Here is a 15868-nt window from a genome sequence, read left to right on the forward strand (position 1 = left end):
CTGGGGTGGGGAGGCAAGTCGGGCATGTGGGAATTTTCCACAAACTTAAGCTACAGGTCTGCTCTGGCTTCTATCAAGGAAAGCAGCAGTGAGCTGTGCGGAGATTGCCCTCCCGTTGCTGCTGCGATGGGTCCATCTGAGAATCCCATTACTGTAAATGTTGTTAGGAGTCCTCCTCGGTGTCTGGGCCTGTCTAATCAAAGCGTGCAAGGGATTAAAGTGTGATGCTGCCATGCGTTTCACCAAGCGCTGTCAATCTCCCTCCTCCCCTCCCACCATCCTTCACCTTCTGAGACTAGTTGATGGCTTGTTTAATGCATATTTGTTAATGAAAATGTATAGACAACGGCTTGATGCTGGGGGCAAAGCATGCAGCAACGTGCAGCATTCAGCTGAGGCAAGATTCCCTGTGAAAGGGAAGCGCTGTTTGCTGTGACGGGGCTGCGTCAGCACCTGGGGGGTGAGAGGTGCTGAGGTTGGGTATTCCAGGCCAGCGGAGGAGCGTCCTATCCAGGATGCTCAAAGTGGGAGGGTGCTAGTGGAACTGTCCGGGGGCAGGGGACAGATACCGATGTCTGACTTGCAGGAAGCTGACGGAACAGGGGAGACGGGGGGGGCAGCTGTCGGCAGAGGATCTTGCCACCCGCCTACTTACTGCTGGGGCGTCTCACGTTGGTGGCTGGGGAGGGGACCCTTGGATGGCGCTCTGAGCCCGAGGGGAAGAGCACAGAGCACGAGCGCCTTCCTTGAGCAAGGCCAGCTGCTGTGCCAGGGTCCCTGGCAGCTGCTCAGATCAAGGCACGCAGACTGTGGGGCCACGAAGGTCACTGAGCGTTGTTGTTGTGGATTCTTTGTATTAGTGTAGCTCCCGGGAGCCCAGCCGTGAACCAGGCCCCACTGCGCTAGGTGCTGTACGAGCACAGCGCAGAAGGACGGTCAGGCCCCAAAGAATTCAGTGGGAGTACGAGGCGAGATGACAGGTGGATAACAGGGGAGCAGCCACTCAGCCCCAGTGCATCCCAGCAGGCAGTGGGCTCCAGGGATTGTCGGGCGGCTGGTCTCCCTAAGGGGATTCCTGGGAGTCAACTTGGCAGGGATCCTCCAGGGTCATAGGCCACTGGTGCCCAGATTGTGCCCCGCAGCCGGCAGGGCCCATGGGTGCGTTTCCGGGACTTGTCGCCTTGGCATGCCGGAGCAAGTGGCAGAGCGCCGACCCGAGCAGCCTCGTCAGCGGGGGAAGGAGGCTGCCGGAGCCGGGCTCCAAGGCGGCGCGTAGGAAAGCGTTTTCCATTCAAACTCGGGGAGGGGGATTTAAACCGACCTAGTTACCCCCCAGCGTAGCCCTGGCACGAGCCCTCCCATTTCGGGGGAAGCGCCACCTTTTCCCGGCATAGCTCGTCTCATTTGGGGAGGGATTTAAGCCAAGCCGGCAGGATCCAAATACAAGAGTCCAGGAGTGGGTGCGGGGAGGGCAGCTCCCCCACAGAGCTGGCGTGGCTGTCTGCGGAGACAAGGGCGTGGCGTAAGCGAGAGCGCCCGTGTGGAGGCCTGCCTGGCTCCCTGCCGGGCAGGTGGAGGAGAAGTGGTGGCGCCGGGGACTTGAATCTCTGCCACTGAGACCAGGGGCTGCTCAGGGCAGAGCCAGACCGTGTGGGGTTTGGTGCTTTGGCCCCGCTCGCAGCCTGCATGTGGCTGCGTACCTCAGCAGGGCTGCCTACCTCGCCTCTGACTGGCTGCCACGTGCCTACCAAGCACGTTGAGGGCTCCCCCCCCCCCCGCCACTGCCCGGAGCTGAGGGCAGGGCTGGGCTCCCCGGAGGAGGCGCTCAGGGCAGCACCGTGCCGGGTGGGCGTGGTCGAGCAGTGGTCCCCGGGCAGAGTCTCCCATCCAGCCAGGTATGGCGCTGAGCCGGCCACGCCCTGTGTTAATGGTGACTCATGATGGGCCAAGGGCCTCTGTCCCTGCTGGCTGGTGGGTTGTGCCCCAGATTCGTCAGCCTCTCCGCCCCCAGCCTGAGCGGCCGGGCTCTGTGCTTGGAGGTCACGGCTCCGGGGTCGATCCTCTCACCGGCCCAGGCCGGGGATCTCTGTGCCCGCAGCATGGCATGTGAGGGTGCTGCTCCTCGAGCGAGCGGGCGGGCGGGCATCCGTCTCTAACACTCCTGCTCTTTTCCTGCCCTCCTAGGACACCCAGAAGGCCAAGCAGTTCCTGCCCTTCCTGCAGCGGGCTGGCCGCTCCGAGGCGGTGGTGGAGTACGTCTTCAGCGGCTCTCGGCTCAAGCTCTACATGCCGAAAGAAACCTGCCTTATCACCTTCCTGCTGGCAGGTGAGCTGGCGTCCTGCCGGGGGTGTGCCGTGCTGCGTCGGCCCCTGTGCTGGGCGGATCCTGGGGGTCGGGGCGAGCAGAGGCTCAGCCTGCCTTTAGGTCCCTGGCACGCCCTCAGGGCACGGGTTGCTGCCTCCGCTCACCGTGCGGGAGCTCCCGGCCCTGCCGGGCCCCAGCGTGAGAAGTGTTTGGAACGGGGGAAGACCCTCTGTCCGTCAGTCCGTCCGTCCCAGTGCCCCAGCTCCCTTTGTAACTGAGCTGAGCCTGCTTCTCCTAAGACCAGGGAGGGCACGGCGCATGCTTTCCCTCCCCACGCGGGGTGGGCTGTGACCTGCAGTGGGTGCCTTCCGTCCCTGGCGCACTGAGCAGGGGTGCTCAGCCAGGATCGGCTTTTTGTATCCAGGGGCGTGAGCCGCGCGGAGCCCAGCTCTGCTGATTTACTAAGCATCGGCCGTGTGTCAGGCGCTGTATAAATATGGAGGCGGAGCCGGTCCCCCCCAGCACTCTTCTGTCATCAGAGAGGCTCCTTTGCCCAAGTGCCTGGTTTGACAGGGGGGCAGTGTTTCTGAGGACACCCCCACCCCGGCTTTCTCCCCCCTGCACCCTGGCTAAGAGCAGGGCCTCATCTCCAGCACAGAGCCATTTTCCTCATGCCTCTCTTGCCTCCCCCAGGGGGAGATCCAGGCCTGGCCCTGGCCCCCTCCTGGCAGCTCCGTTACCCAAGCCAGGCCACTGACTCTGCCCCCTTTCCTTGCGTCTGACCCCTTCGTGTCTCCACCGCAGTGCAGCCGTGAGCTGCGTGCCTGGAGCAGTTTTCATCTCTGCGTTCAAGGAACCAAACGTTTCCTTTCCCACCGACGAGCATGTGTGTATTGGGCTCGCTGCCTCCTGGAGGGACTGCGTCGTCATGGGCGAGGTGGCGCCGTGGTCCATGCTGCTTTGCGCTGAGTCCTGTAAGCCTGCTCTGCCTCTTGGCGCTCAGCGATCTCTCTCAGGCAGCGAGTCTCGCCTTGCCGCCGTGTGGCACCGCCCTGGGCCCGCTCCTCCCTGTCGGGCTCTGGGAGCCGCCTTCCCTCCCCGCAGGTCGATGGAGGCGCAGGACGCCGTCCCTACGTCCTGCAGAATGAAAGGGGGCCGAGATCACAGCTTGCTTCCCCGGCTGTTGGTTCTTGTTGCGCTGCTCTCGCTGCGTGTGAAGTTAGTGATCACGGTCTGCCTTCTGGAGGGACCAATTGAGCTGGGCCACGGTAATCAGACACGACTGCAGGCGCTGCCGAGGCGAGTGCTGAGCCGTCAGATTCGCGGAGCTGGAGGTGCCGGGGCTGCCTTGGCGGCTGGGGCTGGGGCTGGGCCACACGTGCTCCTGGCGTCGGCTTGCGTATCTCTGCTCTCGCCGGCGCTCCCCCTTCCTCCATGCCAGGTGCGGAGCGGGGTCAGTGGCCGGCACTCATGGAGTCCTGATGGTTTGCCCACGAACAGACCTCGGCGTTCTTCCCTCCGCGGATCCCCCGGGGGTCCCACGTGGCACGGGCAGCTGCGCCTTTGAGCCGTGATGTCGGAGGAAGGCGAAGCAGCTGGCTCCGGTTCGGCTTTCTTTGTTTTGTTAACACTCCTGCTTATCCCTCCCCCTTCTCCACCCGGTGCCTGAATCTGTGTGTGTCCCATGACCGCAGCTTGCTGCTGAGGGGAAATGGCCGCACTGGGGTGCTTCCTTCCAGGCGAGGGGTGTCCCGACGGTGCCCCAGCCAGGCTGGCCTGGAGTATCCCAAACCCCGCTGGGGTGTGCTCAGACCTGGCTCTCCTCTTGGGTTCCCCCACGTCACCGGCTCCATGGTGGCAGGCTCTGTTTGGTCTCTGTAAAACAAGCCCACCCTCAGAGCGGGCCGGGCAGGGTCCCAGTGATAGTGGAGTCTCTCCGTGGCCTCCCAGCAACCTGCTGGTGTGTCTGCTGCGGCCAGCCAGAGTGGAGCCTTGACTCTCGGTGAGCTGAAGGGATGTGACGCCTCTTAGCCGCTAGCTACAGCAAAGCGTTGGGAAAACAGCTGTGGCCTGTGTGTCCTAAAAGCCCTCTGTAAGCCAGGAAATGGTTCTGAGCGGCTCGAGCGGCACTGCCAGGAGCTCCGGGGCCTGTTCTGCAGGCTGCTCTGCTCCCTGCTTTGCAGGTGTTGATGTGTTTGAGGGCGCGGTGGTGGTTGTTTGCAAGCTGCTGGCTGCCCTGTGCCACCGCCGCCCGTGGGTCCTGCCTTGACCTGAGGTTCTTGTGGCTGAGGACATGGCTGGCTGGACAAACTCCCTGTGACAAGATGGCATTTGCTCTCTGCCACCTTGCCCTGCGCCCTGGCCAGGGAGCCGCCTCCAGGACAAGCTCCAGGTGCCTTGTGTACCAGGAAATTGGCTTCCCTGCTACAGCCGTCCATGTCTCACCCCCACCCCCAGCTCTGTGCGCCGCACACACCGTCAGCAATCCTCAGGGGCTGTTGAAAAGGAATTTGTGGACGCTGCGAATTCGTTGCTGCACACGCGGGCCCGGGGCTCGCTCTGCCCCCCAGCGCCCGCGCGGCGGATGGCTGAACGCAGGCACTGCTCCTCTGCAGCACTTGGGTGCTGGGTACGCCGGTGCCTGGCGTGGGAAGCGGAACGTGTCTGTGAATCTGCTGGTGGAGGGGAGGCGCTGTGTTCAAGGCGGGAGCTGGGGAGCCTGGCAGCGGGTCCAGAAGGGGCGTTTGTGCACCTGAAATTTTCCATGGGGAGCGTTTTGCCAGCTCCTCTGGGACGTCCCGTTTGCACCGGGGTCATTCAGATTCTTTGTGTTAAAGGCTCGTCTGGCTTTGCCCCTCGTAGCTCTGCCCCACGTCTGACTGAAGCCAGGCCTCCCCCGTGGCTACAAACCCCCCGTCTGGCATGAGGGAGGTGGCCCCACCGGCGTGACCCAGAGAGGCGGGCTCTGCCTGTCTCCAGGCTGCTGTGGGGTGGGGCTGAGCACCCAGCTTCCTTAGGAGGCTGTCTGGAGTTAGATTAACTCCTTCTTTGGGACACGCTGAGCCCGTCACCAAACTCACAGGCTGTCTGCCCTGCCTGGCTTTCCGCCCTATTTCCCCTGCGGCTGTCCCCGGTGGGGGCGCCGTAGGTGTTGCATGCCAGTGGCAGGACCGGGTAGGGCAGGTGGAGCTACGTGCGGCAGTGAAAGGCAGATTCCTTGCTGCTGGCACCTTTCCCATTGCCTGCCTCCTGCCGGAGCCTCTCCCCGCCGCTGGCGCCTTTCCCCGCCGTGGTGAAAGGCTCTGGCAATGGGCTGCTATGCTGCTGCAAATAGCAGGGCAGACATGAGGGGCAGAGCCAGGTACGTACCCACAGGCTTCAGGTGGGTCCTCATTCTACCCGCCTCAGTAGTGCTTCCTCCTCCGCACTGCTGTGTGGGTGTGTGTAATGCCTGCCGAAAGGAGTGTATGGTGTAGAGTTACCCTGGGCAGAGAGCTTTAGCCACCCCTCCTGTTCCCTGCTCGGAGCAGGTCTGGCGACCTGTCGCGTTTAAAACACGAGCACTGCCGCCCGCGGAGCCGCACCAGCTGTAGCAGCAGCATGGAGCCCCGTGAAAACTTGCAGAGTGGGTGTGTTGTGTTAGGAGGAGTGTGTGGGCTAGCGGTGTTCACATGACCCCGGCACTGCCCAGCTTTAACCAGTGTCAGACAAGGTTCGGTGTCCAGAGACCACAGCCTGCTTCGCACCACGGCAAACGCCATTAAACATCTGCTTAACCTTTATTAAGGATACAGAAAAGAAGGAAACCCCAGTTCCAGCCTGTGAAGTGTGAAATACTGAGTACGGCTTTCGTTTCAGCAGCAGCCACTCCCCCTTTCCCCTTTCGCTGCAGTTTGCAGAAGGAAAAGCCCCTTGTCTGACCGCCTCTGCACTGGCAGCGAAGATGGGAACAACCAGCCGTTGCGGGGGGGAAGAGAAGTTAGCTGAGGTAGGCGGGGGCTGCTGCCGTTCAAGTCCAATCCTGTTCCCTCCTATCTGGGGCTGGGATTCAGCTGGAGCCAGGAGGGGTGGCGGTGTCAGCTGGGTCCCTCTCTGTGGCTTGATCCGGTGAGGGCACCCCTCAGAGCCAGGATGGAGAAGGTCCCTGGTCCCAGGAGATGGTGACGCTTGCTCCAGTACCTCCGTCTGTTCTTCTGTCTTCCCCCCCGAAGCCTCTTGCTGTAAGGACCCCCGAAAGGGGGGAGGGGTGGAACAGCCCATCCCCTCGTTATTTTGGCTGCTAGTTGGGCCTCGTCTCCTACCCCAGGTTTGGTTCGCTGATTTCTGGACTCTCAGGCATGATCTTAGCGCCTGCCTTGAGTTCGAGCTGGAGGCCATTTTGTTTGTCTCCCCTTCGTCCCTTTCCCCATTGATATGTGTTCTAGGTCATCCTGCCGTCTTCTGAGCGTTCACGTACTCGTTACAGCCCAGCTGCCAAGGAGGGGTAGACCCAGTTCTCACAACCGGTGCCGGGCCTTCCTCACCCTGGGGGCGGGCTGTTGGCAGAGGGACGCCGCTCTGTAAAACCAGCCCGGCGCTAGGATAATGGCGGCGTTCCCTCTGCGCCGAGCTGTGGGCGGCTGAATTAGCACATGCCGTCCGCGTGCGCGTGCCCCTCTGCGTTGCATGCATCCTTCTCCCAGAGGCTTAGAAGAGCAGTCCCTGCCCCGACAAACCGGCTTCATTTCCTCGCGTGTGCTCCAGCATCGCTGACTGCTTGGGAACGGTTGCATTCACTAACGTTGCAGGAGCCGCAGGGAGAGAGAGGGGAGTTTGTTGTTCCTGTAGGTCCTACAAAAACAACGAATAGTGGTTTTTGAGGGCTCCTGTTACGGATACGTTTCTGAAATAAAATTGAGCCCTTCCCAAGCAGCGCAGCTGTTTTTGAACAGCTCTGGTCCCCGATTAGCAGGGTGCGTGGAGGCAGCAGGCACAGATAATAGGAGGCTGCCGCGTGCCCTTTGTCCCTGTGGATGGGGCCAGCTCTTCCTCTGCGACGCTGTTGACTTCAGGGTACTTGATTATTGTGCGAGTTCCAGTGCACAGAGCTTCCCGCCTCCCCTGCTGCGTTCTCATGGATCCATCAATGGGAGACAATGTGGGGCTGTTTTTTCTCTCGTTCCCGTTCCTATGGTGATCACTGTGTACAAAGGGTAACCCTGAACGCAGATCATTCTTAACTCGGTTATGAAAAATTCAGTACGCACGTCAATAAAGAGACAGGCGTCAAACCGACAGTAAACGCTGGCTCTCGCTTCTACCCGAGGAAAACACATTTCAGGGTAGATTTAAATTTACAGCCTGAATCTGCTGTCAGTCCTTGGTGCCAGGAGCCGGAACTGGGCCCTTGCAGAGCGCGAGCTTGACACACAGGAGCAGGGTCTTCCTTCCTACCTCACCCGCTGCTGCTGCCTTTGCCCGCTTCCGCTCGCCTTCCCTGGGCCTTTGAACGCAGCAGGGGGCTGGAAACCTGCCCCGCCTGGAGAAGCTCTGGGAGGTTCATGGACCCTGCAGAGCAGAAGGGCTGGTCTTCCAGTTGGCACACTGGGATCTGGGCCGGGTGGCTGTGGGCGAGTCACTGCATCTCTCTGGGCCTTAGCTCCCCGTCTGCGAACGATGCTGCCTTCCCCCCTCTGTCTCGTCTGTTAAATTGTGAGCGCTGTGGGGCAGGGATTCTCTTTCACTGGCGGATGGGCTGTGCCGAGCAGTTCTCAGCTGGGGCCTCACAGCTGTGCTAGGAGTGAGCTGGCAAAGTTCAGCACTGCTGTTGCTGGGCTCTGCCACTCAGGCTCCGGGGTGGGGAAGAGCGCATCCTTGTGGGGCTCGGACAGTCACGGGAATCTGCGGTAGGGCCGGTGGGCCCCGGCGAGGCGGGTGAGGGAACCTTGTGGGCCCCAGCGGAGCGGGGTCCCTGTGTGTTGTGGGTGTCATTCGGGAGCTGGGCAGGGCAGGTCTGTGGCTCCTGCGTTCTCCCGTGGCTGGTCTGCGCTGTGCATGCGCGGCTGGAGTTAGAGCAGATGTTTTGCAGCTGGTGAAGAAGACAGAGAGGCCCGGCAGCTAGGGACTGTCCTGGGACCTGTTCTCAGGGCTGCCACTGACTCGCTATTTGACCACGGGTGAGTCGCAGCCCCATCTGTGCCTCAGTTTCCCCACCTGTAAAAGGGGGTGATGCTACAGGTGGAACGCACTGTCGGAGAGCTGTGATGGTGGTGCTGTGCACTGCGTGTGGCGGCTGCCCCGGGGTCACCAGAGCTTTTACTGCCCAATGCCCTAGGCCGGTGGGTGAATGTGCGGCTTTCCTGCCCTCTGTCTCAACGCTGCGCCGCTGCGTGTCGTGTGCGCGGCTCCTTTGCCACCTTGCGGTTGCCTCCCGTCCCCCGTTCACGGCGGATCAATTGTTCTGGGTCCATGCTTCTTGTCCGTTCGTAGGACCCCACCGGCCGGAGCGGCAGCTTCATCGGTGCGTGACGGTTGTTCTATCCTGCCGCTTGGTTACCCAGGAGTGACTGGAGACCTCGCCTGTACGAACTGCAGTGGTGGGAAGTCCCTATCTCTGCGCTGCACAGCAGGGCAGAAATAACTTTGTACCCCGCTCGGCTCTGTGCACAGGCAAATGCTGCACCGCTTCCATAGGACCATGTGTTGGCCTTCGGAAATCTGAGCTAGATCTCTGCCTGTGGGAGGTGTGTGCGCAGCCTGCTCGCGTGCGTGTGTGTGTGTGTGTGTACGCACAAGTAACCACGCAAGCTTATTTATAATTAACCACTCTTAAAGTCAGCTGCAAAAGACAAGAAAGACTCCCCATGCCAGGGCCTCTGACATCTTAAAATTTTAATAAGCGATAAAACTCCCACTTACTGGGGGTGGGGGACAACAAATAATGCTGCTGCGGGATCTCGGGTTTAGCTGCAGCTGGCACAGGGATTCTCCCGCCTTGCGCGTTGGACAGATACGCATTGCTGTTCGCTTGGGGTATCGAGCTAAATCCTGGCTCCCTGCTGGGGCTCCCGCATCCTCTCCTGGGACTGCACTCGGGGCTGTTCTTGCCCCGGCTGGCAGGCTGGGGGCCGTGGGCAAGATTTCTGCACACTCAGGAGCTGGGAGAGCAGGACGGGCTCCCTAGGCTGCTGTTCCTCAGAGCTGCTCAGAGGAAGGGCGTGGGGAACGTTCTTGCCCATCAGTGCCCCCCACCCCCATGAATTAGGGCGGTGAGCAGCTCCCCCAGCAAAACAACACCGCGAAGGCCTCTCTGCGTCTGAGTGGAACCGTGCTGGGCTGTCTCAGGGGCATTAATGATTCAGGTGGCTGGTGTCGTGTTCCCTGCGTTCTGCCTGGACTGAGACAAGGATGGGCGCTCCTGAGCCGGGAATTCGCTTTGCGCTTTGTGATCGAACCACCATTTTCTGGGGAGCAGGAGGGGACAATCCTCCCGCCAGCCCCAAGCTTCCTCTCGCCACAGAAAGCCCCCTTCCTTTCCAGGCCGGCTGCGCCCAGGGCTGGCTGCTGCGGCGCTCGGGTTGGCTGGTGACGGGCTTTGGCGCAGGTGCCTGGGAGAGCCGCCGCCGGAGCAATGTGGGCGCGGGGTTGCCAGCGGAGCTGTAACAGTGCCCGGGAGGCGGCTGGGGAAAGCGCGGTGTAGCCACACCAGAGCCCTTCTCCTGTGGCGGCATAGGCGCCCCCAGGGAAAGGTGTCCAGGTGCTTCTCTGCACATGGCCCGTGTTACACGCTGCCCCGCTCATCCCATGCAGCTGCTGTGCGTGGCATGTGGCCTCCGGCACAGGCCGTGCGCCCAAGACCTGGGGGAAGTCAGCTGGGTGGGGCGTTCCCGGGCTGCTCCAGTTCCTACGGTTTGGAGGGAGCTGCGTGTTCAGGTGAAACCCCTCCTCTTCCTTCCCCCCAGCACGGCTGCTTTGCCACCGGGCCGCCGCACAGGCAGCAATTAGCAGCACCCTGCGTAAGAGCTGGGTCTGCTGCCGCCGGGCTGGTGGGAGCAGACGGACGAGTCTGCAGCTTGCAATTATCTCCCCCGTTTGTCGCTCAGGCCTGTGACCGGCACGAGCCTGCTGTGCGCTTCCAAAGGCAGCTTTCATTGAAATGGGTTTCCCAGCGTCAGCGCCGTTAACCTGGCGCCCCGCCCCCGCTCGCCAGCGCCCAGGACCAGCCATCAAATGGAGCCGCCCTTTGGAAAAGCCGGGGCCCTGCCCCCCCGCAGCGAGGCTGGGGTCAGGCGGCATCTCTGAGCTGGGTAACTCGACCTTCGGAGGGATGCTCTGCGCCCTGGTAATGGATGGTTCCCGGGCGTGCGGCACTCGCTGGCTGGAAGTTATATTTAATCCCCGTTACCATGGGAACCGACGGTCGCCCTGAGCCGAGGTTTGCTTTCACGAAGAAAAGTTCTGAAAGTTAAAAATGCATCCTGGAATTGGACTGCCGTCAGCCCGGCCCGTGGGCTCTGCCCCTTCCGGGGGACACACCCTGAGAGGGGCAGCCGGGCCGGGCGGAGCCCTTGCCGCTTATCGCAGAGGCTGTGGCGGCTCGTTAACGCGGCGGGCCAGCGACGATCTGAGCCAGCCCAGCCCTCACTTCCCAGCACCTGGCCGTGAGCCTGGGGGCCTGATCCGGGGTTAGCAGCGATAGCCCAGCGCCTGCGCCGTGGCAGGCAGGCGCGTTGAATGACGAGTGAGCGGGTGGGGCCTGGCTCCCCGTGGGAGCGTGGCATCGCGCAGGAGCTCACGTGTTGCCCGGGGGGGCAGTTGTTCTCCCTGGGCACCCAAAAGCGGCTTCTTCCAGCCTTGCTGTGAGGATCACTGGCCAGCCCCGGCTTAGCCTGCTCCGCCCGCCCGGCTGGCGCCTCCATGCGCGGATACCCTCCTCGGCAGCATTGGCCTCCCCCCCCCCTCGGCTCGCTGCACGGTTGCTGGAGTCTCTCCAGGCGAGCCGGGAGCTGTTTCCTGAGCCCGTCTGTGGACTTGAGGGCCTACGGTGCAGAGCTCCCCTGTGACACCCCCTCAGCCCCCCAGCCCTGCCCCAGGCAGCACAGTCTGGACTTTACCTCCGAACGGTAAAAAACCTGCCTTTCCAAGAGCTGCAGGTGCCCTGAGAAATGAACGTCCTGCCAGCCTCCCGGTTCCCCAGCCAGGACCCAGACCGTGCCAACGGCAGGCAGGCTCCGTCCCAGCCCCGGCGAGTAGGGCCTGGCCGGCTGCTGCGCTTGGCCCCCCGGGTGCAGGGGAGTGAGTGGCAGTCTTTGTGCCCTCCCAGAGAACACCTTGCCAGCTTGCCCCCTGCCCCGGCTTTTAGACTCAGAAAGGTGTGTAGCACGTACTGCCCTGGCCCACCCCTCAGCTCAGCAGTGGGTCTCCCGGCCCCCCCAAGGCTCCCTTGTTCCCCCTCGGTGAGGATGTAAATAGAACGCAGCAACCCACAGGTGCCATGCTGGGAATTACCTGCTGTTTCCATGCCATCCTGGCTCCCCTCTTGGGAGCGTGCCCTCATCCTCCCCCTCCGCCTGGCTCTCTAATCAAGTTGTATACATTAATTATGGACTGAAAGGCAGGTAACGTGCCAATTAGCATGGAAAATGAGGTGCTGCTTCTGCCTCCTCTTGTTTTGGAGCCTGTACATCTGTTGGTATCTTTATTCCCGGGGTTAATTTGGGTTTTTCTCTCTCATTTTTACACTGGAACATGGTGTCTGTGGGCTCTGTGTGTTTTAAGCTGCTCCCTTTTGTGATGTACAGGCTTATTAACTCCACTGCTACACCCGTTCTCTTGTACGCGTTTGCATTTTAAATGACAAGGCGACATTTCTGCTCTGTTTGCACCATCCCCTTGTTGTGCATGGCGGTGCGCGTGCTGGGAATGCAGAAGTGGCTCCGTCAGGATTTGTTCAGAGCCTTTCCTTGCAGAAAATCCCTGTGCACAAGCTCTTGGAAGCCCTGGATGGCCCGAGTCCCAGCTGCCAGAGCCGCTGCCTCTCCCTCTCCCTGCCTCCTGTCCTGGGGATGTGGGCTGCCCAGCTCTCAGCTGCTGGGGGGGAGTTTTTCAGGGCCTTCCCAAGGGAGGGTGATTCTCAGGGCCTTGGGAGGACTTGCCTGGTCCCTGGGACACGCTATTTACCATCCGAGCAGCCTTGGATGTCCCGCAGTCTGTCGGCTGTAAGTGGGATGGGAAGCATCCCGATGCCGTGGCCAGGAGCGCTGTCTGTGTAGTTCTGCAGAGGCGGGGGTAAGTCCAGAAACCCAGGGTTCCTTGTCTCCATGGACGCATGTGGGTGAACCTGGGGCAGATTTGGCCTTCTCAGTCGGTGCTGCCCCAGCACAGTGAGGCCCTACCCGTGTGTCTCGGGAGCCGCCGACCTGTTGGTGGCTCCTGGGACCAGGCTGACATCAATAAAGGGTTGCAAGAAGTGCTGTCTCCAGGGATTTGTTTAGTTCTAGGCTGATGTGGCCGCCGGCAGAGCAGAGTGTGGAAACGGGTGAGACTGGCTGCCTAAAACCCGCTCTGTGTCCAGCACCTTGCTACGGGGATTCCAGGCAGCTGGCGCACGGCGCTTGTGCAGCACGTGCCAGGGCCGGATTCAGAGGCACAGGCAGGCCTGGTGATCTCTCCTGGCAGGCAGCCGAGGGCTGGACGCAGAAGCTGAGTAATGGGGCAGTTCTTCACTCCAGCACTGGCTGGTCAATTAGCCATTTGCTGGAGCGGGACGGCCTGCACTGCGGAGAGCTCCCTGCGGGCTGGTCTGCCCTGCCCTGTGGCCATCGCACTTCCCCATGCGGTCAGAAGGGAAAGGCTGGTTTCTGGAGGAGTTCAGAGCGTGAGACGGGCCCAGGCCGATGAGCCAGCTGTGACCTAGTCAGAGCCTGGGCGTCCTGCTCTCCCACAGGACATTAACAGCCTTGAAGCGGGGGTGACTGTGGCATGACCCTAGCCAAGGGCCATGTGCGGTCTGGGACCCGCCCCTGTTAATGTGGAGATACGACCCACAGAGACAGCGGGTCCCAGCGCGAGACGCTCCGTCTTGATCAGAGCATTAGATGAAGAGACCACATGGAGCTGGTCGTCCCTGCGGGCTACCCCTCCATGCTCCAGGCGGGGAAGGGCGTCTGCCAGGTGCCGAGTGGTGGGTGCAGTGCAGGGATCCCTGCCTGTCAGCGTGCTGGGCATGGCCTCCTCTGGGTGCAGGTGACTCTTGGCCCCTTATTTCACTTAGCGGCAGGAGCGGGTTGGCGTGTAAGCGGCTCTGCGGTAACTCGGCCCGTGGGCGAGGGCAGAGGAGTAACTGAATTCCCTGGCTCTCACTGATGCAGGCTGGCACCTGATGTTATCACCATGCGGGGTGCGCTTCCCTCTCCCTTTCATGTATCAATTGGAGTGTTGCTCACGCTTGCAATTTGAATAACATCTCCGTGTCGGGATCCCTGGCGCTGCCGTTGTGTTCCCAGCACTCCCTGGCGTGCGGTGCAGAACGGGTCGCGTGGGGTCTCGACTACATCTGTACGCACCGCCAGACGAGTGCTCTCCGGGGTGCCTGAAGGCTTCCGGGCACGGCATCTCCCGGCAAAGGTCGCCGGCAGAAAACAAGGCGCAGGAGAGAGGCAGGTCAGGGTTGGAGATTGACATCTCCCTCCCCGCCGCTCGCTGGTTAAGAGGATGTTCATGTGAATCAGGTGGTGTGGGGCTGGGGGTACAAGCTGGATACGAAAACCCTTCCTCCCCAAATCCTCTCGCTCTCCCGTGTCCCCGCGGGAAGATGCGTGGCAGCCCTGTCTCCAGCTGGACCCGTTCTGCACCTGGCTATTTTCTAAAACCTGGATGCAGTTGGGGGCCGGGGGACCTGCTGCAGTGGAGAGGAGCTGTTCAGCCTCTTTGGTTCTTTGCGTCTGTGCCGAGATGGCCAGCTGGGAGCTGGTGTGGTGGGACCCCTGGCTCCTTGCACAAAGTCCCTGAGCTGGTGTCAAGCAAGCCTGGAGAAAATCCATAGGCTGGGGATTTTCTAAGGAGTTCGGCACCGGGCTCCTATCGAAACTCCCCTGGGTTTGGGTGCCTGGCTCCCTGGCCGGGATTTGAAATGCTGCCCTGTGGGCGGAAGGCCGCGCATCCCAGTCTCCGTCCCCGGCACGTCACCTCCACTTCAGGGAAGTTGTCGACGGCTGCCAGACACGGTGAATGCAGGGGGCTTCGCGTGACCTGCTGGGGCCGTGTGCGCAAATAGCTTTCCTCGCCCGCACGCCGACACACATGGGAGCCCATCGTACGCGGCTCTGCGAGCTGCGGCGTCCGTGGTGCGTGCTGCTAACTGTAAAGTCCTGGCTCTGGCCCGGCGCCAGCCCTGTGTATTGGAAACCAGCGTAAACAGCCCAGCCGCCCACTGGAGTAACAAGCAGCTGTTACAGGTTGGCGAATGTGCAGGGATTGAGCTGCCTGCGCTGGGATATTGGCACTCGCCCGGTGATGAATGGCTGGGGCTGGATGGATGGCAGCGTGCACTTTCCTTCACTCTTTTATTTTAAATCAGCTATTGTGTCACTTATTCAATGGCTCCATTATTGAGGCTGAATAGGGAGAGGAGAATTTCCTTTGCAGGCATTCACTCCGCTATCAGTTTGAACCAAATGCAGCACCCGAGCGAAGGGGGCAGACCGGAACCGCCGGCAGCAATTGGCACCGGGGTGCCGTGGTGAGAGGCTCGAGGTCATGGGGTGGGTAAATAAGGGTCACCTCTCATTCACCCATGCGCCTCCATCTTTCCCACCCCCACGGGACTGGGTGGTCAGGGGTGCGCATTCCTCTGATACGCTTGGGCCCCAATTAACCCCGAGGGCTCTGGCCGCAGCCCCCTGGCGCCGCAGCCCCCTGGCAGTTTCAGCTGGATACGGGAGGTTTCTTCCTGTCCTAGCTGAAGCTGTTGTGCAGCGTTGCTGTGCGCTGTCGGATAGCTGCTTTGTTCCACCTCAGAGGTAGCTGCCTTTTGCTGGCGGGCGAAGCAATCTGTGTGTCAGGCAGAACTTTAAGGTAGGGACGGGGGAGATGATCTTGCTCGTTAGTGTAATGCTGCAGCCCAGCTCCCCCTTGGCCGGGATTGCGTGGCTCTCTAGACTGGCATAGAAGTGTGCTTCAGCCTCAACACACACACACACCCGATTCTGGGCTCACCCCATATCCCCTCGGCAGGCTGGAGACGCTCCCACCATGGACTTTGGGGTGCAGCCTTGTAAGTCCAGTGGGACCCCAGGCAGCCGCTTGGTCCCGAAACCTTTAACTAGGGGCTTGGGGAATCCAAGGAGCTAGCCCTGAGCACAGCCGCAGCCTGCTGGATGTCCCGCCCTGTTCCTGGGCTGGCTGTGTGTCAGAGAACCAGGCCTCTCTGCGGGTGCGCTCCCGCTGACCAGGCTTCGGTGTCTGAGGTCCCCCTCCTCCAGCACTTACTGACAGCACTCTTGTTGTCCCGATTGGGGTCCCAGCTCCAGCATGGGGGGGGTGCTGTTCCTGCTTGGGGTCAGAGCAGAGCCGGATCGCTGTAAG

The 15868-nt window shown here is 61.5% G+C and overlaps 1 protein-coding gene across 2 annotated transcripts in view; it reads left to right on the top strand.

Annotated features, from left to right (window-relative positions):
- SND1 (staphylococcal nuclease and tudor domain containing 1) overlaps positions 1-15868 on the top strand; it is a 412723-nt gene that overhangs the window by 262813 nt on the left and 134042 nt on the right. The window contains exons 15-16 of one of the 2 annotated variants that reach the window (XM_067531418.1): positions 2185-2326; positions 3115-5189. In XM_067531418.1, the coding sequence (XP_067387519.1) occupies positions 2185-2326; positions 3115-3872 (900 nt within the window). In that variant the 3' untranslated portion in view covers positions 3873-5189. Of the gene's footprint in view, positions 1-2184; positions 2327-3114; positions 5190-15868 lie in introns of those variants that run through there. The other variant, XM_067531417.1, reaches the window with a different exon arrangement.

This window comes from Emydura macquarii, unplaced genomic scaffold, assembly GCF_026122565.2.
Source record: "Emydura macquarii macquarii isolate MOO-44397 ecotype Brisbane River unplaced genomic scaffold, CSIRO-AGI_Emac_v2 contig_3219, whole genome shotgun sequence".
Classification (NCBI taxonomy): domain Eukaryota; kingdom Metazoa; phylum Chordata; order Testudines; family Chelidae; genus Emydura; species Emydura macquarii.